We start from the raw sequence: 24,805 nt of genomic DNA, 5'->3' as shown, positions 1-24,805 counted from the left end.
AAAAAAAAAAAAAAGAAAAGAAAAGAAAAGAAGTCCTTTAACATAACCTGTTAGCAAAACTCTAGATGATTCCATCCCAAACAGGTAAAGACAAGATCAGTAGGAGCTCTTTGTAAAGCTGTCCTCTCCAGCACTTTTCCCAGAGACTTGAGCAGGAGAAAGACAGATGGACACAGAGACTGTTAGGGTCTCACAGAGTCTCTTAGAGATTCAATTGCCTCTGCCTCCTGAGTACTGGGATTAAAGGTGAGCTCCCACCATCGTCTGGCTACATTTAGCTACATTTACAGGATTTTTCTTACCAAACCTATTGGTTAATATTGTTACAGCTGCCCATACTCTGGTATAGAGGGTAACAATGGCTTCTAATTGGAACTGGCTGGTCCTAGAGCCGCCATAGGATAGAAAGAAGCCCTTTTTGATATTTGAGACTCATGGACAAGTACACATACCTTTAGGGTCTTTATGGCTACAAACAACCATTCTAGTGGGAGGAGAAAGGGTGAGGTGTGCAAGGGGGCCCAGGACCCAGGAAACTAGAAAACGCACCTCAGACAGGAGACTGGCTTCTGTCCTTCCCAAGAGCACACCTCCTTTCCTTGGTTAAGCTCATTTTATTGCTATTCTGAGCCAGTCACCTTTGGAGACAGGCAAATGCCATTCTTAGAGCTTTATATGTTTTTTTCCACCTTGGACAGTTAAAGCCCCAAAATGAAGTCTCTGACCTGCTTCCCTTGCCCCGGAGAAGCTAGAAAATGACTGAGCAGGATGCGAACTGGGATGAGCACAGGGTGAGTCTGTGCTTGGCAAGCAGCCATGATCGATCTCTCAGCACGGAGAGCCAAGTCCTTAGGAGATCCCCATCCACCACAAGATAACTGCACCACAAGACAGGACTCCAGCCAGGGTGTGCAACACCCAAGTTGCACTTTTCCTCTACTGAGAGCGGTATTTTTTCTTTAAATTTTGGAGGCTGCATGCTGGGCGGTGGTGGCACACGCCATTAATCCCAGCACTCAGAAGGCAGAGGCAAGTGGATTTTTGAGTACAAGGCTAGCCTGGTCTACAAAACCAATTCCAGGATGGCAGGACTACACAGAGAAACCCTGTCTTGTAAAGCCAAAAAGGTGGGGGTAGCAGCTAGGGAGATGGCTCACTGGGAGTAGTGCTTTCTGTGTGAGCATGAGGACCTGAGTTAGGATGCTCAGCACCCACATAAATGCTCAGTTGTGGGACCAAGAACACTTGTTCTTACAGTCGGAGTTTGACTCTCAGCACCTGCATAGTGGCTCACAACCATCCATAACTACAGTTTCAGGGGATCCCATACCCTCGTTCTGACTTCCATAAGCACTAGGCACACATAAAGTGTATGTGTAAGTAAAATACTAAAAAAAAATTTAGCCAGGCAGTGGTGGCACACACCTTTAATCCCAGCACTTGGGAGGCAGAGGCAGGTGGATCTCTGAGTTCGAGGCCAGCTTGGTCTACAGAGCCGGTTCCAGAACAGCCATGGCTCCACAGAAAAGCCCTGTCTCAAAATCCAAAAAAACCCCCAAAATTTGAAAAAGCCCAGACTAGTGTGGTGGCATATGTCTGTTGTCCTAGTAGTGGGGCCAGGAGATGAGGGTGACTGGAGGATCCAAGTGCTTGCTAACCAACCAAAGCCCGAGGGGCAGTGAAATGGCCCCACAGGTAAAGGCACTCTACTCCACGTGGAGACCTGAGTTCAGGCCTTAGCTAGCATCTGTGTGAAAGCAGAGAGAGAAAACAGACTCCACAAAATTGTCCCCTGGCCTCCACACATGTACTAGCACTCAAGTACACACTCTCGAAAATACACCACACACATACACAGACAGACACACACACCGAGAGAGACACAGAGACAGAGAGGAGAGAGAGAGAGAAAGAGAGGAGGGAGAGAGATTGAGATTGCCAGGAAATGGCCTTAAATTCCTCCTGTACCGCACTCCCTCAGCCTCTCCACTGCTGGTCTGTGAATGCACCACCATGTCCACTTGAAAAATAGGATTATGGATGGGAACTGGAGTACTATAAAGAGCAAATTTAAAGAGATTCATGTGGTAACTAGCCTCAGGTCTTTTACTAGATTAATGAGCTGTTTTGCTAATCTACTGGTTTAGCCAACGGTGCTTTAACAACCGGGAACTCACAGCAGCAGTGGGTATCTGTTGAGGCTTGCAAATGAGACCTGATAAACAGCAAACAGACTTTTCCCGCCAAGGGCTTGACAGAAGCGCTAACCCACCTCAGGACTTGAAGCCCAGCAGAGCTGGCTTCTAATCAGCAAGCCGCTGCCCCCCAAAGCCTACATGGCCACGAGTCTACTGTACTGTAGCACTGTGGCTGTCTCCTGCGTTGGCTCTTTCAGGCCATGGCACTTAGCCCTCCAAGGCTCTCCCCATCTGCTCCTTGTCTCTTTTTGCCTCAGTGACTAGGAGTGGTCACAGCCTGCCCCAACAGGCACCTGCCTCCTTGGCCAAAGCCCAGCCCTGATTTGTTTGTGCTTTTGCCCTCCAGCCTCTGAGAAACGTTTCAGGAAGGATTTGGGGTAAGAAGGCAATAAGGGGAAAGCCCCTGTCCAGGCAAGCTCATTTCTCTGGCTAGGCTTGTTTTCTGCACAGTTCCTTGGCACTAGCCCAGCAGGGAGGCGGTAACAGTTGCGCTCATGCTAGCGACCCTATGTTTGCTGTTCAGAAAAGCCTCCTGAGGAACTAACTGCGCAGAAGCCTGGAGCTTGGGCTCTTCAGGGCCTACGCGTCTCTGAAGACGGACTCTCCTCTAAGTATCTGCATCTGGAACTCAGGAGGACGGCACCCGAGCCCTGAACCTTAGCTGCTCACCTTGTCTGCTCTGCTGCAGAAGTCTGAGTAGATAGCTATAACGAAATACAGCTGCCAGTGAGCAGACTGCTTGCCTATCTGTGCTGGGAAAGAGCGTGGGTGTACTGACCAGCCCCTGGGCAATATTACCTCACATCGATCATCGGGCATCTTCTCAGATGCCTTTACTCTCAACAAGGCTTGGTTTGCCTCCCTTTTTCGAGAGGTATCTTATGTAGCCCACGCTGGGACTCAAGATTTTCCTATCTTAGCCTCTTGAATCCCAAGATTATAGGAATGCAACACACTGCCCCACTTGGTTTTTGTTCTTAAAAATAATTTCCACAGGTATATACTGAAGTATAATTCTATCTTTTTTTTTTTTTTGAGAGGGTTTCTCTGTGTTGCCCTGGCTGTCCTGGAACTCACTCTGTAGACCAGGCTGGCCTCGAACTCAGAAATCTGCCTGCCTCTGCCTCCCAAGTGCTGGGATTAAAGGCGTGCTCACTGCTCGGCAGGAAAGGGAACCTTAATTGAGAACCACATCCATTAGATTGGCAAGTCTGTGGGTAAATTTTTGTTTTTCAAGACAGGATTTTTCTGTGTAGCCCTGGCCGTCCTGAAACTTGTTTTATAGACCAGGCTGGCCTCGAACTCACAGAGATCAGCCTGCCTCTGCCTCCTGATGTAAAAGAGCTCTGTGGACAGTGCCAGAAGATGAAGGAAAAGGAAAGGAAAAAAGAGAAAGGAAAGGAGGGAAGAGGAAGAAGAGGAAAAAGGGAAAGAAGAGAGAAGAAAGGAAGAAAGAAATAAAGAGGGAGGGAGAAAAAGAGATTGAGCTGAGCAGACCACTGGAAGTCCTGCGTCCTAGTGCCACACGTGCAGACTGAGGCTCTAGTTCAGGCTAAGTGTGTGTCCAGCAGGTACAAAGTTCTGGGTTCGATCCTCAGCCCTGCATACAACCAGGCGCGGCGTCACATACCTTTAATTCCCGGTGGGGGCAAGAGGTTCAGAAATTCAAGGTTACCCTCCAATTACAGTGAATTTAAGGCCAGTTTGGGGTATATGAAACCCTGCCTTAAAAAAAAAAAGATGAAAAAAAAAAAGCCTGATTATGAAAAATTGGATGGGAATGGCCTCCGCCCAGACTACAGGGCTTCCTTCACAGTGCATTTTATACTCTGGTGTTTCCTGGAAGCAGGCTTAAGCCAGAAGCTGAAAAGGACTTTCAGAACAGTGGCTAGGCTAGTGACAGTCCTGGGATGCGCCCAGGAACTAGGCAGTCTTCTACAGTGGGGAGAGGCCAGGTGACTCTCTGCAGGCTTGGGGAGGGACGCCTGAATGGAAAGAGGGAGAGAGATGGCAGCAGCTGACTTCCCGTAGACACAAAGACAAAATAGCCCGAGGAGCAGCAGCAGCAAACCCTGAGCTCCAGTGGGCACTGCAGCCAAATCTTTGGGCTCTGCAGACAGATACCCTGCCTGTTAGCAGCAGGTCCAACGGCTATTGATGGCCAGCAGTTACCCTGCCGCCTGAGTGGCTCAGTGGTCATGGCTACAAGCCCTTGGATACATTATCCAAGTGACACAAAAGTGGCTGCTAGCAAGCAGATGGGGCAGTCCCCCACCAGCTTGTGCTAGTCCGGCAGGGAGTCTGTAGGGAGTGAGGATCTCTCTCCCTCCCTTGATATGGCGAACGGAAGAGCTGGCACAAAGCGGCATTCACTCCTGGGATTGTTGTGGCCATGCTTTCTGTCTTTAAAAAACTTGTCTGTATGTTTGTACCAGGTGCATGCCTGCTGTCCATAGAAGAGTGTCAGATCCCTGGGACTGGAGCTGGACAGTAGTAGCTGCCACATGGGTGCTGGGATCAGACCTGGGTCCTCTGAAAGGGCAGCTTGTGCTCTTAACCCAAGCTGTCTCTGTAGCCCTACTAAGTTTAAGGCCTGCTGGCATGTTGTGATCCTTTAACTGCCCACCTCCTGACCCTATGTGCAGCTTGTTGGGATATGTCAACTGACCTGGAAAGGTGGTTCTTGCATTGGGAGGGATGCTGAGGTGGTCCCTGAGGCCAGATGCTATTGCGCTGTGACTTGGGGACACCACTCTTTCCTGTTGTTTGTAAGAGGGACGATGAAAGGGCTTCTTCCCTGATCACTGTACCCAGGGGCATCGTTCCTAGGAGCTTAAAGGTACTGATTTTTATGCTGCCTTCAAAGTAGACTTTGAATTCCCGAGTCTAACTTAGACCTCTCTCCAGGTGGTACAGGTGTTATACACGGTGGGGCTGGCTATACACCTTGGGGAGCCCCTGTGAAACGGGGCAGCGGAAGCCAAGCAGCCTGCTGATTCTGTTCCCAGAGGCCTCATCCAGTCCTCTGGAGAGCTTTGATGTTGGGGTAGCCCTTCAGAGACCCAGAACTGGGGCAAGGGGTGGGGGTGGGGTGAGCCTGTACCTCCTCACTAGCTAACCGAGAGCTTCAGTATTAAACAGTGTGAGGTAGAGAGCCCCGCAACACCCCCAGCAGTCATCAATTATGACACCAACATTGTTTTAAATTATTTATTTTTTTATGTATCTCAAATCACAGAATATATGACACAACTTTTCTCAAGCTCAACATACTCATTTCAGATGTTTTCTTCTCTTACAGCATGGACAAAAATGTGTGGGTTGATGAAAAAAAATCACTCAGAGCTTATTAAAACTAATGCTTCCTAGACACACCCTGAGCTTCTTTCTGTCTGGAGTGGGTACAGGGAGTAAAAACTTGAAATTCCCTGTCTACTCTGGGCAGGTGGTCCCTGAGCTACCCTTAGTGGAACACTGCTTAAGACTTGTCGGTAACCTACTGGAAGGCATTTCAAAAAACACAAATAATTAAGTATACAGAAATAGCTCTTCTATAAAAAATTCCATACAAAAATAATAGTATTTATGCAAAGTCTTACTACAAAATAATATATTAGCCTATGTACTTCACTGGAGGGAGGACACTCTAAGAGGCAGGCAGGATGTGGTTTGCATTTTCCTTTACCTCATTTAAACTACTCAGCATGTGACACCAGAGTATGTTTCATGCAGAAAAAGAGCAAGGTTACAGTTTTCTGGAGACAGAAGCACATGAGCAGAGCAAAGTGTCTCCAAGTGGGAAGGGAGCTACCTGGTGACTGACCAATAACCTTCTCCCTTCTGGTTAAGTGTGGCAGGGTAAACGGGAGCCCAGGCGTCCTGAGCACTCGGAGCAGGTGGAGAACTGGTCCCATTTCTCAGGATGCTGCCCTAGTACTACTGGGGAAAAACAGAATAGCAACCTGTAGAGATGTATCTGGATCAATGGAGATACTTCAGTGTGAAGAAAAAAACAAACAAAAAAAAAACCCCAAAACCAAAAAAAAAAAAAAAACAACCCTGAGAGTCTGAACATGGGAAACTAGCAGAGCTTTTGCATTCAGACATGACACTGAGTCTGAAGTCAAGCACAGCATAGGGATGGCTTCTGAAGTCCAGATAATTTGGTTGGAAACAAGCCACTGAGGCCCAGATGGTAGTCTGACGCCTCCCTCCCTAGGTTTCTTGTGACTGGGACCACCTACACCAGTAGTCCCAAGAGTCCCCAAGCTGACACTACTTGATGGGGCTTGGGAGATGCCCTAGGTTCCTCAGATATTTGGCACTTGTTGGCAAGACTGGAGCTGTCCGGATGGAGCATGGTGAAGGGGTGCTTTGGCAAGCTGGGGCTTTTGAGCACACCCCTACAGAGGCCAAGGGATGCCAGGCCATGAGGCTTTTGAGCACACCCCTACAGAGGCCAAGGGATGCCAAGGAATGGCTACCACCACACAGTGTCTGTACCTGTCAAGGACTCCCAGGAAACATATACAATGCCAAAGTTTTCTGTTGTAAAAACTTTTTCCCTTAGCATATGGTGAACAAAGATGTATGTAGGAAAACTGGATCCTACAAATGAACTAACTTTTCAGGTATTATGCTAATATGTAAGAGACTTTTTCCCAAGGCTTGTTATAACTTAGAAAAGCCTTTTAGCACTAAAATGAACAAGAAAAAAATTGAAGGAAGAATCTTCACATTAGGTGAACGGAGCATGGGCAAACTGAGTTTGTGAGCTGGAGGGAACATTTCTGAGGATCACTTAAGTGATGTGCTGCAAACTCTTGCCATGTGCACTGGTCTTCAAAAACTATGGATGAATGAACATTAGTGTGCCCAGAGACATTACTCAAGGTGTATACAAACAGGGAGCCCCATTGGGAAGCTGGTTCTTAGGTATCTAGTCTGCATTTCACCAAAGATACAGTTCATATACACCATGAGGACCATCTTTCATGTATTCAATGCACACGCTTTATGTATTAGCAGCTTAAAGGTCATGTGATCTCAGATTTTGGGCCTTCGGTGTAGATTCAGCTCAGGGGAATGAGGCTCACTGAGAACTTCATGGGCTTGCTACAGTCCTCGCCTGCCTTACAGGAATGAACTAGCTAAGTTCTGTATTTTAACATTCTCCCCCCAAACAAGCCATGTGCCATGCTTATCACTAAAGGAGCAAAATTCTAAGGCCTGGGTCACAGGTTTTTTTGAATGAGGACTACCCATTTTGGTTGGGAAGGGAGCTTATAAAACAGCAGGTTTCTTGCTCTAGGTGTGGTTACATCCTGTCATCTGTCTGTCTGTCACACGTGCACGATACTCTGTTCAGACTGTCTTGGGGCACAAGTCACACTGTACTTGAACAGATTCACTATCCTTGACTTAAGAAATCAGTTTAGATTTAGAAACAGCATAATTAGGAATCTATGCAGGGATACAGTGAGCCATTTCTTTATCTGGATTACCCAACAGGGATATTTTCTGAGGACAGATCTGGGAATCATCTTCTAAAATTGGCAGAGTACTGCTACTGCTCTAAGTGTAGGGTTTGCTAACAGGAGGAGTTATCGTCATTCACTCTGGCAAAACAACAAAAATGTCAGGTTTTCCTCCCCACACTTCTTTTAAAAGAATCAAATAAGAAAGACGCAAAGCGAATGGCCACCCCTGTTTTCTGGGTGGCGGTTTAGAGGGAGGAGGGATTCAGTTGGGTCCCTTCCTTCCTGTGTAAGGCACAATAAATACAAACACAGAATAGAGTTCCAGCAGGGACACGGACGGGAAGCCTCTAAGTGCTGAGAGCTGAGCACCTCAGTGTAGCCTGCTGCCACTGTTCTTCACATGGAGTGTGCGGGTAGCTGCACATGTCATCAGGAGTGACAACTGACCAACATCGGTGCTGTACACTTGAGAAATAACAAACTGACCCTCGGGAGGACAAACCTCTTCAGCTCCTCGTTAAGTAGAATGACCGGAACCTTTGGGGTAGGGGGTGGCAGTGTGCAGGGAACCTAAGTTCCTCCTACAAAGAAACCCAGATGCTATGCTCGCCCCCTTCCATTTTGATTCCTGTGTTAAACTATGATTCAGTGTAACAACAGGACACAGAGCAATGTGAACATAGTTTAGGAGCGATAAAGAAGATCAGGGTTCATCTTTTTCAACATCTCAACTTAGGTCCCTCCCTCCCTGCCCCCTTTTTCTGGGGATGAACTGGGATGCACTGGGCTGATCTCCTCATGTGGCCCTGGCTGGCTTCAAGCCTCTGGTGACCCCTTTGCCTGTCTAGGATTACAAGTGTTACCACCACTCCTGGCTCAGTCTAGTATTGAGATGTCCTTAGCAGTGTATCATAGAGGAACAGAGCTACACAGTGGTAGCTAGAATGCCCAGGGGTGGGGCACACAAAGATGGAGTCTTTGGTTAGCTTGCCAGCCTTCTCCCTGGACAGAGTCTCATATAGCCCAAGCTCACTATGACTAAGCTCTCATATTGACTCACTATGTAGCTGAGATTGACTTTTAAGATCTAACCTTTCTGCGTCTGTTTCCCAAAAGCTGGGATTAGAGCCACATAACATGCCCTACATGACTGCCAATTTAAAGCCCAAGTTTGGGCAATGTAAAGCATATAGCAGCAGGGGTGCAAATAAAGGCTGTTTGTTCCTTGAAAATTCTTGCAAAGATTTTGTAGTCTGGTAAAAGGGACTGGTATAACACACATTTGCTTTAAGTTCTGAAACATCTTAGGACCAGTAGTTCGGTATTTTGAAGACTAAAAAAGAATCTCGTAGCCCTTGACATCTCCAATCTCCAGGTCTTGCTACGTTCCCAAAGAAAGACATGGTAGTGATTACAGGAGGTAGTTCCTGTTGCATTCTGGATCACTTTGCTCTGACAGCCTGAGATGTGTTCCAGAACTCATGCCTACACAAAACCCTTTGAAACCTGCCAGGACACTCTGGGCTTGCACTACAGTTCCCTTCTGACAGAATGAGTTTCCTCTTGAAGAAACCTCATACTTATCAGTGTTAATGGCCTCAATAACAAATTTAAGCCAGCCAAAGCTTTTATGTTCAGCTCATAATGGTCAAGTCTCAGAAAGGCATCATGGGATAGAGCCTACACTTCCCCCACAGGACTGAAAAGAGCATCATTTTGGACTGAACTTGGCGCAGGACTCACAGAGACCAGATACAAACACCTGTGACTTCAGCTGGTTTTAGGATTGATTCTCCAGCTACTCTCTGCTCTTTCAAGGCCTTAATGTATTAGAAAGTTGAGTTTGGCTTGGCAGTGGATGTCCCATGCTCCCCTACTTGAAGAAGCAGAAGCCACAGACATACTGCAATATTTTCATGGCATCTTTGGCTTTAAGGTCATGTATGATATACCACGCTAGCACGGATGCAGTCAACTGGAGTGCTCAAGGTTTTAACAAAAACACTGAATATTGAGTTTAGTTTGAAATGCAATTTACCCAGGAATAAATCTGATAAGGTCATTTTGATAATTAAACTATGGAAAAGATAATATGTGTAAGAGAACAATAATGGCCATATTCTTGAAATAAAGACAAAAGTAATGACATCTGGTTCATTTTTACAAATTGCACATGGGTAAAAATCATACAGTACTGCAGACAACTATAGATAAGCAATTTGGTCAAAGGAATTCGTTTCTTTGTTTCATTGTAAATTAAAAAGCTGTATGAAATGCATAGCTCTGATTAAAACTATAAAAAGTTTCCTTCTCAGTAAAACTCCAAATTTAGAATGCTGGCAAAAGGCAGTGCTGGCGAAGTTTTTAATGCACATGGAGATGCTATTCTATGTTGGCTTCCAGAAGTAGCCCTAGTAACTCCTATGCACCAATGCATTGACAAATGGTCACTTCAGTTTACTGTAAATTTTTCTACATGTCACCTAGGTACTTAAAAGTTAGCACTTGCTCCCTTCTAGAAGCTAAGGCAGCAGATGCATGAGGTGGCCGGCTAGACCTGGATTAGCTCAGCAGTTCTCCTCAGGCAACAAGGATCTCAATCTACATCCCTCACTGACTCCTACTGTGATTTTCAAGTTCACTTTTGCCTACCAAAGCCAGCCAGGCAAGGGGGAAGCCATCACCACTGCAGACTACTCCTTGCAGCCACCTGAAGTCTAAATGCTCGCACTGGGGGTCTTTAAACCCTACCTCCCTGAAAACAAATGAACTTCACCCACTGCTGCTCTTCAGAGCAGTGCCTCCACCTCCTCAGAAAGCATGCTTTGTCGGCCATGTCCTGCTGCTCTGCTGCTCGGTTTTCACCCACACTATGGGAACTTTCATTTCAATCATCTCAGCCTTCATGTGATTTGCTTATTGTGTTTCTCTAGTTTTCACTAAACACAAATGCAAACAAAGGCAAAGACTGAAGCAATCATTTCAAAACACAAGAGCTCACACTAAAGACACACATGAGCATCAAATATTAAAACATGAGTTCTCTCCTGTCTTTATTCTGGGGAGGAGGGATCCTCCTCTTCATCTTCCTCATCTTCATCGTTGAATGAGCAGGGGGTCTCGCCTCGGGACTCTGAGAAGTGAGAGGCCGCACTGCTGGACTGGTGACTGTTTGGGGCAGGGAGCTGCCCAGTTGCTAAGGCCACTTCAGCATCCAAGCACAACCCCTGGTTTACACTAGCAAGTAAGTTAAGAACATAAGCTCATTAATGCAGGGGAGACAGTTCTCTTTTTTTTTTGTACAACACAGAAATAAAAACTAAGAAAGTGCTGCTGGCAAGGTCTGCTTGCTATCAACCTGAGCCACCAGTTGCAGCAGCAACACAGCACAGTCAGGTCTCTCTCTATGGCTTGCTTTTCTCACCTTGAAAAAATACATACCTTGATTGGGGTACAGTGGCACCAGTGGTTGGGTCTAAATTTGAAACTGATTGGGTAGAGTTCAAAAGTAGTCCCTGATTTAACCAAGAAGGTCCTGTAGAGATATCTGCAAAACCAAACAAACAAACACCATAGCAAACGCTTGTGACTCTTCTGCTGTGGTCTGAAGTAAACACAGTTTTACGTCTTGGGGACAGCTAGACAACTCTACTGCCCCATGAAGAACTTGGTGTTCTCCATCAGTTATTTGGGAAGGGGAGGAGGGTGGACACATAAAATTTTGAACAAGAATGGGGGAAAAAACTATAGAAAGGCAGACTCCCCTTTTCTTCAATGCTTTTTTTCAAGACATTTTCTGAAATCATGAGTGAAGGAAGCCCTGAATTTTGGGTAAGTGAATAAGAAAGCCGGTGCCCATGGAAGAGGTGCTGGATTCCCCTGGATATGGGAATTGTGATCTGTCCAAGAGGATCTGGACTTAAGTCTCCTGAAAGGACAGTGTATACTCTTAACTAGCCTTCTTTATGTGAGACTTGATAAGGTAGCTTATTGGGTATAGTGGTAAGAATGTGGACTGTCTTGGACATCTGATGTCCTCATTGTGAAACACCACGACTGTGATGCTAATAGTCAAAGCCCGGATTGAGTAACAACATAAAAATCAGAACTATCTTAGAATAGGATGCACAGCTTATGGATGAGGCAGATGCTCACACTGGGCACCCTGCCCTAGCCTCCCACTTTGAGTGCATGTATGGTGTGTGTGCGCGTGTGCAGATAGGTATGTTCCTGAGACAGGGTCTTTAGCTGAGACTTAGGGCTTACTAATCAATAATTAGACTAGGCCAGCAAACAGCCAGCCCCAAGGATACTGACATCTGTCTCCCTAGCACTGGATATTAGTATACATAATTACATATTACCAACTGAATCAGCTACCCACCCTGGGGTACTATCTTTTTAAGTGTATGCAGATGAACTCCATACCACTGCCCATCAATGATCTATGCTTTTTCCTAACTAGTTCCCTGCCTGGTGTCATGTGCTTTATCATTCAAAACAGTCCTTATTTTTTTAAAAGGTTGTGCTTTAAATGAGGGACTTTTATTTTTAAAATTTATTTTTATTTTATTGCATGTGTATGAGTGTTTTGTCTGCACGTGTATCTGTATACCAGTTTCATATCTGGTACCCATGGAGGCCAAAAGAAGGCATTAGATTCCCTGGAACTCAAGTTACAGGTGGTAGTGAGCCATCAAGTGGGTTCTGGGAACTGAACCCAGGTTCTCTGAAGAGCACCACATTCTCTTAACCACTGAGCTCTCTCTAGTCTGCATTCATGGTTTTAAAGGTGAGACAGGTATCACAGGAAAACACTAGAGTACGTCCTGGCCATCTCCTTTTTCCTGACAACAGATCAGTTCTTACTGTACTGTTGCCTGAGTGGTTCTCCCTATACAGAATATTAGCTCAGAGAAAACTGGACCTGAATGTCTAGGGACCTCAGAATTACTGAATGAATGTATATAGTATCTTTTAACAGAGGTCTTTAATAAACAATAAAAGCTTTAGAAACACATCCATAAAAAAAGATCTTACATTGCAGGGCATGGTGGCACACTTTTAATCCCAGCACTGGGGAGGCAGAGGCAGGGAGATTTCTGAGTTCGAGGCCAGCCTGGTCTACAGAGTGAGTTCCAGGACAGACAGGACTACACAGAGAAATCCTGTCTCAAAAACTAAAAAATAAAAATTCTCATAAGGCAAAATCTAATGCATACCCAGAAAACACACTTTGCTCAAACAAGCTTTTATTGTACTTTTAAACTTACACTCATGTATTCTATTACTTTCATTTCTGTGTATGTGGCTGTGCACAGGTCATGGCATGAGTGTGAAGTCAGAGGACAACTTTAAGTGGCTGGTTCTTTCCTTCATAGATGTAGATACCAGGGGTCAAACTCAGGTCATCAGGCTTGACAGTAAACAGTTTACCCACCAAACTATCCTGCCAGCCCTTGAGCTATGTGTGTGTCTCTCTCTGTGTGTTTGTGTCTGTGTGAGTGTGGATATGTGTGTGTGTGTGTTTCTGTGTGTGTCTGTGTGAGTGTGGGTATGTCAAGCTATACCAAAGTGTGCTTGTGGAAGTTAGCGGGCTTTGGGAGTTGGTTCTGGCCTTCAAGCTTGGTGAAGCAGGGTCTCCCGTTCCTGCTGTGGCACTGCATTCTCCAGGCTAGTTGCTCTGAGAGCTTTTGGCCAGTTCTGCTTCTACTTCCTCATCTCCTTGCAGGAGTTCTGAGATGAAAGAGGCATACCACCCATATGGCTTTTTATGTGGGTTCTGAGGATGAAACTCAGGTCAGGCTGTGTAGCTAGTGTCCATACCCTCTGGGCCATCCCCCAGCCTCTGTATTACACTACTTTTGTAATTACTATGCAGAAACTACGAAGCTATGTGTGTAAAGGTTAGGACCCTGTCTGTCAGTTGATAGACTGTTCCCACATAGCAATGAGGGACTGAATGACTACATGAATTTTACACCGGCCTTGTCAGCCTTTTTCTTCACAGGCCGAGGCAGCTGTGAGAAAAAAAGACTTCAATTCTAAGAAGAATAGCAGATTGTGAATACATTTAAGAAGAACAAGTCTGAACAAGACACTGAAATTAAAGCTGGATCCCTGTGCTGAATTAGAGTACACAGAACTGTGCAAACTTGCTGCTGGTCACAGCTATTCCGTTGTGAACATTACAGATTATATTTCCTTTCTACAAAGAATTTGGAAAGCCTACATTACTTTCACATTATTATGGGCTGTGCATGGTGGTTCTCACACTCCTGTCCAAGAGTCATTACCTCTCTCCCTTTCCATACTAAAGCCGCATGTCCCTTTGAACTGACAGGAAAATCTGCAGTCCAGTCTGCAGATGAGGTCATGAGGAGATCAAACCACAGAGCCGACTAATCGCCCCGAGCCTTTCCAGTGAAAATAATGTTCTGGTAATTTGCTGAGTAAGCCTTTTCATTCAGACGCTGCTGGACTTCCAGTCCAGTGAGGCTACTAATGAAAACAGCAAGATCTGTGCCAGGGAACATGGAGCAAAGTGAGCAGGGACCGGTGCATAAGTAGGACACAGATCACTGAAGTGCTGGGGGCGGGGGGATGTGTGTGTCACATTCGTAGAAGGTGGTACTAACTTTAGGCATGACAGGCAACATAAATCTCAGCCAAAAAACTCAGTGAGCAAACAGATAAAACAAACTACCTTTTGCTCATATTTGATTTATACACCTTACCTAATATTAAAGCTCTGTTAAAGAGATTACAGTGATGTGCACCTATGGTCTCAGCTTCTCTGAAGGCCTAGGCAACAGGGTCACAGGAGTTCAACTCCAGCCTAGACAATAGTCAAAAGCCTTCTGGGGGAATCACCATTTCTGACCCCAAGCTGTATTACAGAGCAATAGTGATAAAAAAAATGCATGGTATTGGAAGAGGGACAGGCAGGTAGACCAATGGGGCAGAACTAAAGACCCAGAAATGAACCCACACACCTATGGTCACTTGATTTTTGAGCTAAAATCATCCAGTGGAAAAAGCATTTTCTTTTTTTCTCTTTTTCTTTTTGGTTTTTTGAGACAGGGTTTCTCTGTATAGCCCTGGCTGTCCTGGAACTCACTCTGTAGACCAGGCTGGCCTCGAACTCAGAAATTCACCTGCCTCTTCCTCCCAAGTGCTGGGATTAAAGGCGTGCAGCCCCCACTGCCTGGAAAAGATGCATTTTCAACAAATGGTGCTGGTTCAACTAGCAGTCGGCATGTAGAAGAATACAAACTGATCCGGTCTTATCTCCTTGTACAAAGTTCAAGTCCAAATGGATCAAGGACCTCTACATAAAACCAGATACACTGAAACTAATAGAAAAGAAAGTGGGTTGGGCTGGTGAGATGGCTCAGTGGGTAAGAGCACTGACTGCTCTCCCAAAGGTCCTGAGTTCAAATCCCAGCAACCATATGGTGGCTCACAACCATCCATAATGAGATCTGACTCCCTCTTCTGGTGTGTCTATGTAATAATAAAATAATAAAAGAAAAAAAAAAGTACAACATTTAAAAAAAAAAAAAAAAAAAAAAAAAAAAAAAAAAAAAAAAAAAAAAAAAAGAAAGTGGGTAAGAGCCTCGAGCACATGGGCACAGGGGAAAATTTCTGAATAGAACACCAATGGCTTATTCTCCAAGATCAAGAACTGACAAATGTAGGTTATACAAATGTATAACCTAATACAAAGGCATGGAATAGCTTGGAAGAATACTGAAGCTATTACAAAGGATACATAATGTTCAATCCCATTTAATATGTAGTGTCTATTACTGGCAAACAAACAAACAAACACCTCCCTCCACAAAAAAAGAACTCACCACCACCAAAACAAACTAGACTAGCTGACTAGTTGGAGGGTGGATGAAGGGAGTGCTAAAGGCATGCGTTTCTTTTCATGGCTATAAAAATGCCCAGGAGTTGGAAATAGAGGTGCACACCTTTAATCTCAGCGCTAGGAAGCAGTGGCAGGTGGATCTGTCTAAAAGTTTGAGATCAGCCTGGTCTCTGTTGTTGGGTCTAAGTCAGTCAGAGTTGTGCAGAGATTTTGTCTCAAAAAAAGAAAAACAAAAAACAGAAAAAAAAGTGTCTAGTAATTAAACAGTGGTGATGGCTGCATACTTTGGTGACCACAGTAAAGCACCATTGAACTACATCCTTTTTCAGATGAGTTCAGGGCTGGAGGTGGGCTCACAAGTTACAAGCACTGCTTATTCTTCTAGAAGACCAGGGTTTGATTCCTAGAACCCATATGGTAGCTCATAACTGCCTACTGCTACAGTCCAAAGGGACTCCAATTTTTTTCTGGCCTCCTTGGGCATGAGACACACATGTGGTGTACAGACATGCATGTAGGCAAAAGATCCATTCATGTAAGATTTTGTTTTGTTTTGTTTTTGTTTTTTTGAGGCAGGGTTTCTCTGTATAGCCCCGGCTGTCCTGGAACTCACTCTGTAGACCAGGCTGGCCTCGAATTCAGAAATCCGCCTGCCTCTGTCTCCCGAGTGCTGGGATTAAAGGTGTGTGCCTTTAATCTGCGTAAGATTTTTAAATAACAGATATTTCATTTAATGAGTATTACATCTTAATTCAAAACCTGACTGGGAATGCAAAAATATTTCTACATTTCAGGGAAAAGTATAATCTAATAAAATCAAATTGAAAAATGTTGGCATCATCTGAGGACGCTAAACACCCCTTCAATGAAGACCCCACAATTTTAATCTGTAATGTTTGCACAGAGTCCTTAACACATGGGTACAATGTTCAAAGCTGCTCTGTATTCTTTTTTTTTTTTTTTTTTTTTTTTTTTTTTTTTTGATTTTTGAGACAGGGTTTCTCTGTATAGCCCTGGCTATCCTGAAACTCATTCTGCAGACTAGGCTGGCCTCGAACTCAGAAATCTGCCTGCCTCTGCCTCTCAAAGCATGTGCCACCAATGCCCAGCTGCAGCTCTCTCTGTATTTTAAAATCAACTCGAAAAACAAACAAACAAAACCCTTAAGTTTATCGCCACTAAAATAAAATAATTTGTGATCTGTTCTTGAACTAAAAAGGTATGTGTTACAGCTCCATTAAATTATACAAAGGAATCTGAGAGACATAATGCTAAGTCAAAGAAAATCAAACCATGGAAGAACATATCACTCCAGGTAGGTGGCATGCTCCTGTCTGTGACCCTGAGCACTAGGGAAACTGAGACAGGATAGTTAAGTTCACGTCTAGTCTGGGCTACAAGTGAATTTTAGGATAGCCTAAGACAACCAGGAAGACGTGCTTTCATTTATACGTGTCAGAAGACAATACGTTTCTTTTTCCAGCTTGTCATATTTGTTTTGGGCTTTAAAGAAAAGCAAATAAATAATAAATTTAAAGCCAGAGTGTGATATATACCTATAATTCTAGCACTTGGGAGGCTGAAGTAAGAAAGTCAAAATGAGAGGCTAGGCTGGGCTAAATCAGGAACTGCTTACATCTGAAAGTGTGCAGAATGACAAGCAGGATGGTGGACATACAACTTTAACAGTAACATGGCTTGCTACTGTGATAGACTCTGATCCCTCTGTAGCTCTACGCCCAAAATAAACCCTTCTTTTTGAGTTGCCTTGGCCATGGTGTTTTATCACAGCAAGAGAAAATTTAGACGTGTCTGCTCTGTGAATTCAGTCCTACTGAACAGATAAACACAGGAAAGCATTTCATTAGAATGAGGTGAGGTACATCTTTGGGGATATGGGGGGTATATTACTCTCCGTTCCCCTAGGAGAGAGAAGTACATACAAAAACCAAAGCCCAACTTCTACCAAGCTTTTAAGTAAAAGCTTTACAAGACTGTAAACTCTCAGAATTCCAGAGGAAGAACATTGCTGTGGACTAGATGTGCTGCTGAGTCAGTCAAGCGTTATCTATACAGTGTGTCGTGTATAAATGGAAGCTTGTTATCTGCTAAAAAATCCTTGACTTTTGGTTAAAAAAAAGTCACAAACTTACTATATAAAGTACTAAAGAGTGCCCCTGGTGGAACCAGTCTCTAAATTGCAGCATTCTGTGTGAAGATTTAACAAGTGCGTGTGACGTTCAGTCAGGGATCTGTTAGTGTGGCCAGCATACCTGTGATATAGCCTTCTAAAGCTTTTGGAACCAGGGATTTTGCGATTTTCAGATCCTCCAGAGAGCATTTGCCTGACTCCAGACCAAATGACATGCCCATCCGCTTCAGTACCTCTATGTCATCATGGATCTCAAAGGTATTATCAAAATTAAAAAGGTATTCAAACCTGCAAAATAAAGCAGGGATACAAAGGGGTGAGTGAGGTAAAGGTGCCAGACACCAAGCAGACAGTGTGAGTTCAGTTCCCTAGATCACATGTACACAGACAGACAGACAGACAGACACATACACACACACACCACTCCTAAATACATAATCAGTTTGTTTTTAAGAAATAAAGGAAGTATAAGGGTTTTGGTGCTACAGAGAAACTCTGAAAGGTTTTATTTCCTGTGCTTTGTTTAATTTACTTTTTGTGGTGCAAGGGAGGAACCAAGCCCTTGTAATTGCTTGGCAAAAGCATTCTGAGCTATAGCCCAGCCTTTCCTGCACTTTAAATAATGGAACAAGAGCCTAAGCTCAGCCACCATAAAGAGCACTTAGAAGAACAGCAGAGCACATGGCTGTTGTCAAGCAGAGCCCTGGTGACCTTTCCAGGTCAGCCGTCCACAAAAGTCCACTAAAGCTCCAGTGATGTTACAAAAGAGGAGAGAGAAACTCTGTTCTCAAGACAGTACTCTCCAAAGCTGTCTACAGCTTTGCTATAGAGAAAAGCCTTTCTAACTTGTATCTCTAATAGACTGGTTGATTAGCCTTGAGGAATCATTCTGGATGCTTAATTCATTTTCCTGAGTCACAGGCTAGACACAGCATACTTCTGTCAATCATAAAGACCTTTCTTTTAAGATGGGTTTACCACACTGCAGTTTAAGCTTGAACTCCTGGACTCAAGAGATCCTTCTAGGTAGTTGGGACTTCAGGCCCTTGTGCTAAATATACTTGAATTAAATGGAAAACATTTTCAACAAACTAAACCCAGTTAAATCCTGTCTTGAGGAGTTAAAGAATAAATCTTAAGCCAGTGTCAAAGGGCTGAGAGTAGAGTGGCTCGTGCCAGAAATCCCATCACTTGGAAGCCTAAGGCAGGATGATTCCTGTGAGTTTACAGCCATCTTAGGCTTCATGAGTTCTAGTGCAGCCTAGGCTACAGAGTGAGAATCTGTCACAAACAAATAAAAATTACCACATAAAAAGTACATAGCACCAATCAGAATTTCCTTGAAAAGTAGTCAGTTCAGATTTCTAGCTATACAGCACAACAATCAAGAAGCAAAGATAGCGACAGCAAGAAATAGCTGAAGCTTGATCCCCAGGACATATTCTGTGGAAGGACAGAGCTGACTTCCAGCTCAGGCCTCAAGTAGTGGGTTTTATCTTGCTATGGAATTCTCTAGTAAAATCATGTGAAGTTGAGACTTATACTACATCTTACACCAGGAAAAATCTATAACTTGAAGCAAAATGCTGGAGTGTATGAGTCTGAATAAAATACATTACCAAGCTTAAAGTTCATCTGAAGTGGGTACCTCGCCAGAGGGCTGATTTCAGGCATCACTTACATGCAGATGGCTTTGTAAACTTAATTTCACTGTGGGAAAGCCTCCTGGCTAATTAAGGGTAAGATTGCTTCACAAAGCAATTGACAGACTAGATTAGTGACCTACCTCAAACAACAAGCGTGTACAAGCTGTTCATGAATGGATGCCAGGCAAGGCATGAGTCAGTGACCACCCAAGGCACAGAACCAAAATAGATTCTAGCCCGGGTGAACAGTGCCCATCATCTGCTAAGGTCAATGGTTCCCAATTTTCCTAACACTCTTTATTTTTTAATTTTTATTATTTAGAATTTTTTTGAGATAAGTCTCTTCTGCAGTTCTCCTGGTTGGCCAACACTGACCAACTCATACCAATCCTGTGCTCAGCCTCCTGAGGTTATATGCTACATGCTCAGCTGCTTAGGCCCTTCGACCTAAGAAGGTAATTTTATATTCCCTCATAAAAGAAGAGACTAACTTTAGAAAGTAATTGCAGTGATGTGTTACAATATGACATTTATAGGTTGCTTCCGACGATGTTAACCATTCTGAAGACTTTGGTTTTAGGATGTTAGTCAGCAGTCCTCCCTGACACAGGTTTCTATAGTTGGTAGCTATGAATAATAATCCTGACATGTAACATTTTACTGGGCTAGATACTGTGTGAATTTATCTCTAGCTTTTATAAATTGGCAAAGTAAATAACTGATTTTAATTTTTTAGTTCTTGAATTAAATTTATTTATTTATTTATTCATTCATTCATTTATTTAATGTATATATGAGTACACTGTAGCTGTCTTCAGACACCAGAAGAGGGCATCAGATCCCATTACAGACGGTTGTGAGCCACCATGTGGTTACTAGGAATTAAACTCAGGACCTCTGGAAGAGCAGCCAGTGCTCTTACCCACTGAGCCATCTCTCCACTCCAAGCTTTTGAATTCTTAAACATTATTTTAGCGTATGTGTACCATGGAATACATATGAAGGTCAATGAACAATTTTTTAAGAGTTGGTTGTCTCCTCCTGCCATGTGGATTTCGAGTTAGACTCAGGTCATTAGGTTTATCTACTGAGCTATCTTGCTGGCCCTAATTTTTATTTTTGTGGAGGAAGCAATGAGATCTCAAGAGAGGCTATAAGAGAGCACTTATAAAGTGATGCAATGAGCCAGACTGTTTAAAAGTATTATCTCAGTCATCCTCAGAGGGTGACTGAGACGTAAGAGTGCTGGTACTCCTCCACCTTGTTTCTGAGTAAATAGAGCTCACGGAGTGGGCAGATGGAGGAGCTCCAATCCACAACCGAATCTGTCTTGTTTTCTATGTACCTCTAACTTCCTCAAGAAGGAAGGGTAAGATAAAATAAATGCTCTACTTTGAGAAGTACTATCTCTTACTTGCTAAAGCAAATATGTCAATTATTTAAATTGTTAAAAATATTTTAAAAGGTTTATAGACTTATGTGTTGACATGTGTGCCCTCCTCTGTCACTTTCAACTTATTTTTTTATGACAAGTTTTCTCACTGAACCTGACACTTGCTGTCTGAGTTAGGCTGGCTGGCAGGCAAGCCCTGGTGAACCTGACTCTGTTATCATTATTCTAACGCACCTTGTCCTATAGCTAGGGCTATAGTAAGCATGGGACACCCTGCTTTTATGTAGGTGAGGGGGATCCAAACTCAGGACTCCATGCTTGTAGGGCAAGCACTTTACTCACTTGTGTCATCTCCCCAGCCTAAACCAGGAGTTTAATATTCACTTAATGACTAATAAGCAAATGCAGCGGGTGCTATGGCACACACCTTTTAATCTCAGCACATGGGAGGTGGTGGAAGGAAGATAGAGTCAACGAGGCCCCTTTTAAATTTAAATTTAATTTAATTTTATTTTATTTTATTTTTCTGTGTAGCCCTGGCTGTCCTGGAAACTTGCTCTATAGACCAGGCTTGTCTCAAACTCACAGAGATCTGCCTGCCTCTGCCTCCCAAGTGCTGGGGTCAAAGGTGTGCACCACCACCATCAGGCAAGATCCCTTCTTAAAAGAGCAATATAAATAACAAATAGAAGCTTACTTAAGTATGACACAAATAAAATGAAACAGTTGGTTTCCTAATAACCTATAACATGTACCTCACCAATGAACCATTTTCTTCCTGAGCCCTTAGTGATGGTCTTATTTATTGTAGTTACTCGCTCAGTTACCACACAAATATCACTCATGGCAGCTTGGGCCCAGGTACCAGCATACACGTCACAGGTAAGTCTGACATGGAGTATGGGTCCGTGAAGTGCTCGCTCACGCCAGCTGCCATCCTTACATGGGAGAACAGCAACTGTAAGGCCAGCCCTGTGCCCTCCCCGGCTCCCCACTCACTTGTCACTGGAGATGCTGCAGTCTATGACTGTTTTCCTGCTTGTATTAATGATTATAAATGGAAGCTGAATGGTGGAATTCACAGCTGGAGGGCCCTGGTTTTGTTGTTCATTTTGTCGATTTCTCTGTACCAGGTTTTTAAAAGCAATTTGCTGAAATGTTCAATAAACAAAGGAGGTCATTTAAAATATGAAAAAGTAACTTAGAACTTAAATGAATTAACATAATACATTTTAAAAATCTACTTCAAAATTAGAGTATTTAAACAGGTGGCTTGTCTGTACTACTGAATAGAAAAGTTAAACATAATAAAAGATTATAATGATTTAAGTTCAATAAACATATTTCAAGGGTAAAACACATACACTGTGTTTGTTTTTATTTTAAGACAGGATTTCTCTATGTTAACAGCTTTGGCTGTCTTAGAATTCACTTTGTAGACCAGGCTGGCCTCAAAACCATACACAGAGATTCTCCTGTCTCTGCAGAGGTATACACAATTCCTTAAACCAGAGAATTCTTCTTCAAAATGACATCTGAGACACAGACAGATGCAGAACCAGTGTGGCTAGCTGCAGGCTAGGCTTGCAGCCCTTGCCAACTGTGTCCCAAATCCTTACCACAGGTTTCTAAGGTTTACATATCTCAGGACCTTCCCTCAGGGTACCTTTAGAATCCAGCCCAAGCCCCCCTTTACTGAAGCTTGGGCTCACAACACACAAGATGAACACTCTATACACTGTTCATGCCCTCACCATGCAACAACGAACAGTCACTGCATGGAATACCTTAGTCAACACAATAATATGAACTGCAGGGTTTTACTTTATAGAGTTTTCTACTCTTAGAGACAATATAGTCAGTTATGGAAAACAAAGACTTGTAATATTTCTCTACCATCATTCCTTGGCATGTAAATATACACTCAGTTTATCTTTGGACTAAATTGTGTTACAATGCCTGCTTTTAAAAATTGTTGCTTGAGTTGGATATGGTGGTGCGCATCTAAAATTCCAGCACTTGGGAGGCAGAGGCAGGCAGAATTGTGTGAGTTTTGAGGCTAGTCTGGTCTACATAAGTAAGTTGTAGGACAATTAGAGGCTATGTACAGAGACCCTGTCTCAAAACAGTAACAACAACAAAAAATTTCTTGAGCTGAGTGGTCGTGGCACATGCCTTTAATCCCAGCACTTGGGAGGCAGAGGCAGGTGGATTTCTGAGTTTGAGGCCAGCCTGGTCTATAGAGTGAGTTCCAGGACAGCCAGGGCTACGCAGAGAAACTCTGTCTCGAAAAACAAACAAACAAAAAAAAACAACAAAATAAAAACTAAACACACTTCTACCATCTTGTATGACATATTTGTATAGAGCGACATTCTCTGAAAATTATAAAATCAAAATGACAATCAACTCTGAAAGATGCTGGAGCTACTTTCTGACCTGTAGTATCAAATATTTACCAATTTTGCCAAACGTTACCTTTTTAAAATAACAAAATTTATCATTATTGTCTGTGTGTGAAGGTCACAGAGCACCTCTGGTGAGTTGATTCTCTTCTTGTACCCTATGTGGTATTCTAGGAAGTGAACTCAGTTTGCCAGATTTATGTTCATCATGGTAGCTTCAAATTTTATGTAAAAATAAAGAGCAACATTCATCATCTGTATGCAAATATGCTTTTGTCTTTAATAAAAAGTAAAATTAATTTTTAATGAAGAATTACCTTGAAATAAAATTTCTTTATGGTTTATTATCAACAACATTTTGATTTGTACACATATATACTCATGTTATATACAGGCTCCTCAGACTAGAAGGGGCATTAAATGGAAGGACCTAAACTAGATCACATTATCTTGGGAGCTGTTTGGATACTCCGCCCAACTGTGGCTCCATGCTGTGGGAGCGCCCCAGTACATGGAGGAGTATCAACAGTTAGGATAAGCAGAGTCCTGACATGCTATGACTCAGTGGTGAACAGCATCAAAACTGTAGATGGTGAAAGCAGTAGGAACAAAGGAATTCAGTTGTTTTTTGGTTTTTTGCATGCTGGAGATTAAATTAAAGACCATTCTCACCAGGCAAGAACTCTACCACTGAGCTATATCCCTAACCTAATATTGTTATTTTAGTAGTAAAAATAAAATGACCTCCCACGTACTGTGGCCTGACTTCCTTATTTGTTGCCCCTTTTTGTTCTTTTCAGACTCAATACCATCTGATCCAGAAGCTGGACAGCATTAAGTGTGTTCCTTATGGGAACGGTTTAAGGCAGGAAAGGACAGTTTTATACATAAAAGTAACATATGAGCTATCTATACATAATGTATATATATATAACACGTATAATGTAGTCAACTGCTTATCTCAGCTGTCGGCTTGATGAGCAGCACCAGGAGATGGACGACTGGGTATGCCTGTGTGGGACTGTCTTGATAATAGTAAGTGAGGTGGTATTCTGGTTATTTTCTGTTGGTGTGATAAAATATTGTGACCAAAAACAACTCAGGGAAGGGAAGGTTCATTTCAAGCTCACTGGGTGAACTCAGCAGGAACTCTGAAGTAGAAACCACGGGAGACTATTTGTTGGCTTTCTTTCTTTTTTTTTTTTTTTTTTTTTTTGGATTTTTGAGACAGGGTTTCTCTGTGTAACCCTGGCTGGCCTCGAACTCACTCTGTAGACCAGGCTGGCCTCGAACTCAGAAATCCACCTGCCTCTGCCTCCCAAGTGCTGGGATTAAAGGCATGCACCACCGCCGCCCAGCCTATAAATCTCATTTAATAAAAGGAATAAAAGGGAAACATTAAGAGGAATTAAATTATATATCTACAGAAAACCTATAGTTACTGTTTTTAGTAATAACTTGAGTTTCATTTATAGTCTGAAGCTACCTATTTCTATAAAATGCACCAGGCTGCCCTCAGGTTAAAATCTTCTATAAATGTTTGGCTTAAGAGAAAGTAGAAGGGCTGGTAAGATGGCTCAGTGGGGAAGAGCACTGACTGCTCTTTGGAAGGTCATGAGTTCAAATCCCAGTAACCACATCGTGGCTCACAACCA

General features: G+C 43.4%; 1 protein-coding gene across 12 annotated transcripts in view; it reads right to left on the bottom strand.

Annotated features, from left to right (window-relative positions):
• Positions 1-5,397: 5,397 nt before the first annotated feature.
• Positions 5,398-24,805, bottom strand: part of Tfdp2 (transcription factor Dp-2) — a 129,428-nt gene continuing 110,020 nt past the window's right edge. For 11 of the 12 annotated variants that reach the window (XM_031346172.1, XM_031346168.1, XM_031346165.1 and 8 more), the window contains 4 exons: positions 21,745-21,896; positions 17,828-17,994; positions 11,120-11,225; positions 9,700-10,915 (listed from right to left, as the gene is read on the bottom strand). In XM_031346172.1, the coding sequence (XP_031202032.1) occupies positions 10,732-10,915; positions 11,120-11,225; positions 17,828-17,994; positions 21,745-21,896 (609 nt within the window). In that variant the 3' untranslated portion in view covers positions 9,700-10,731. Of the gene's footprint in view, positions 10,916-11,119; positions 11,226-17,827; positions 17,995-21,744; positions 21,897-24,805 lie in introns of all 12 variants that reach the window. The other variant, XM_031346162.1, reaches the window with a different exon arrangement.

Source organism: Mastomys coucha, unplaced genomic scaffold (genome assembly GCF_008632895.1).
Source record: "Mastomys coucha isolate ucsf_1 unplaced genomic scaffold, UCSF_Mcou_1 pScaffold23, whole genome shotgun sequence".
In the NCBI taxonomy this organism is placed as follows: Eukaryota; Metazoa; Chordata; class Mammalia; order Rodentia; family Muridae; genus Mastomys; species Mastomys coucha.
This window is presented reverse-complemented; position numbering and strand designations above follow the sequence as displayed.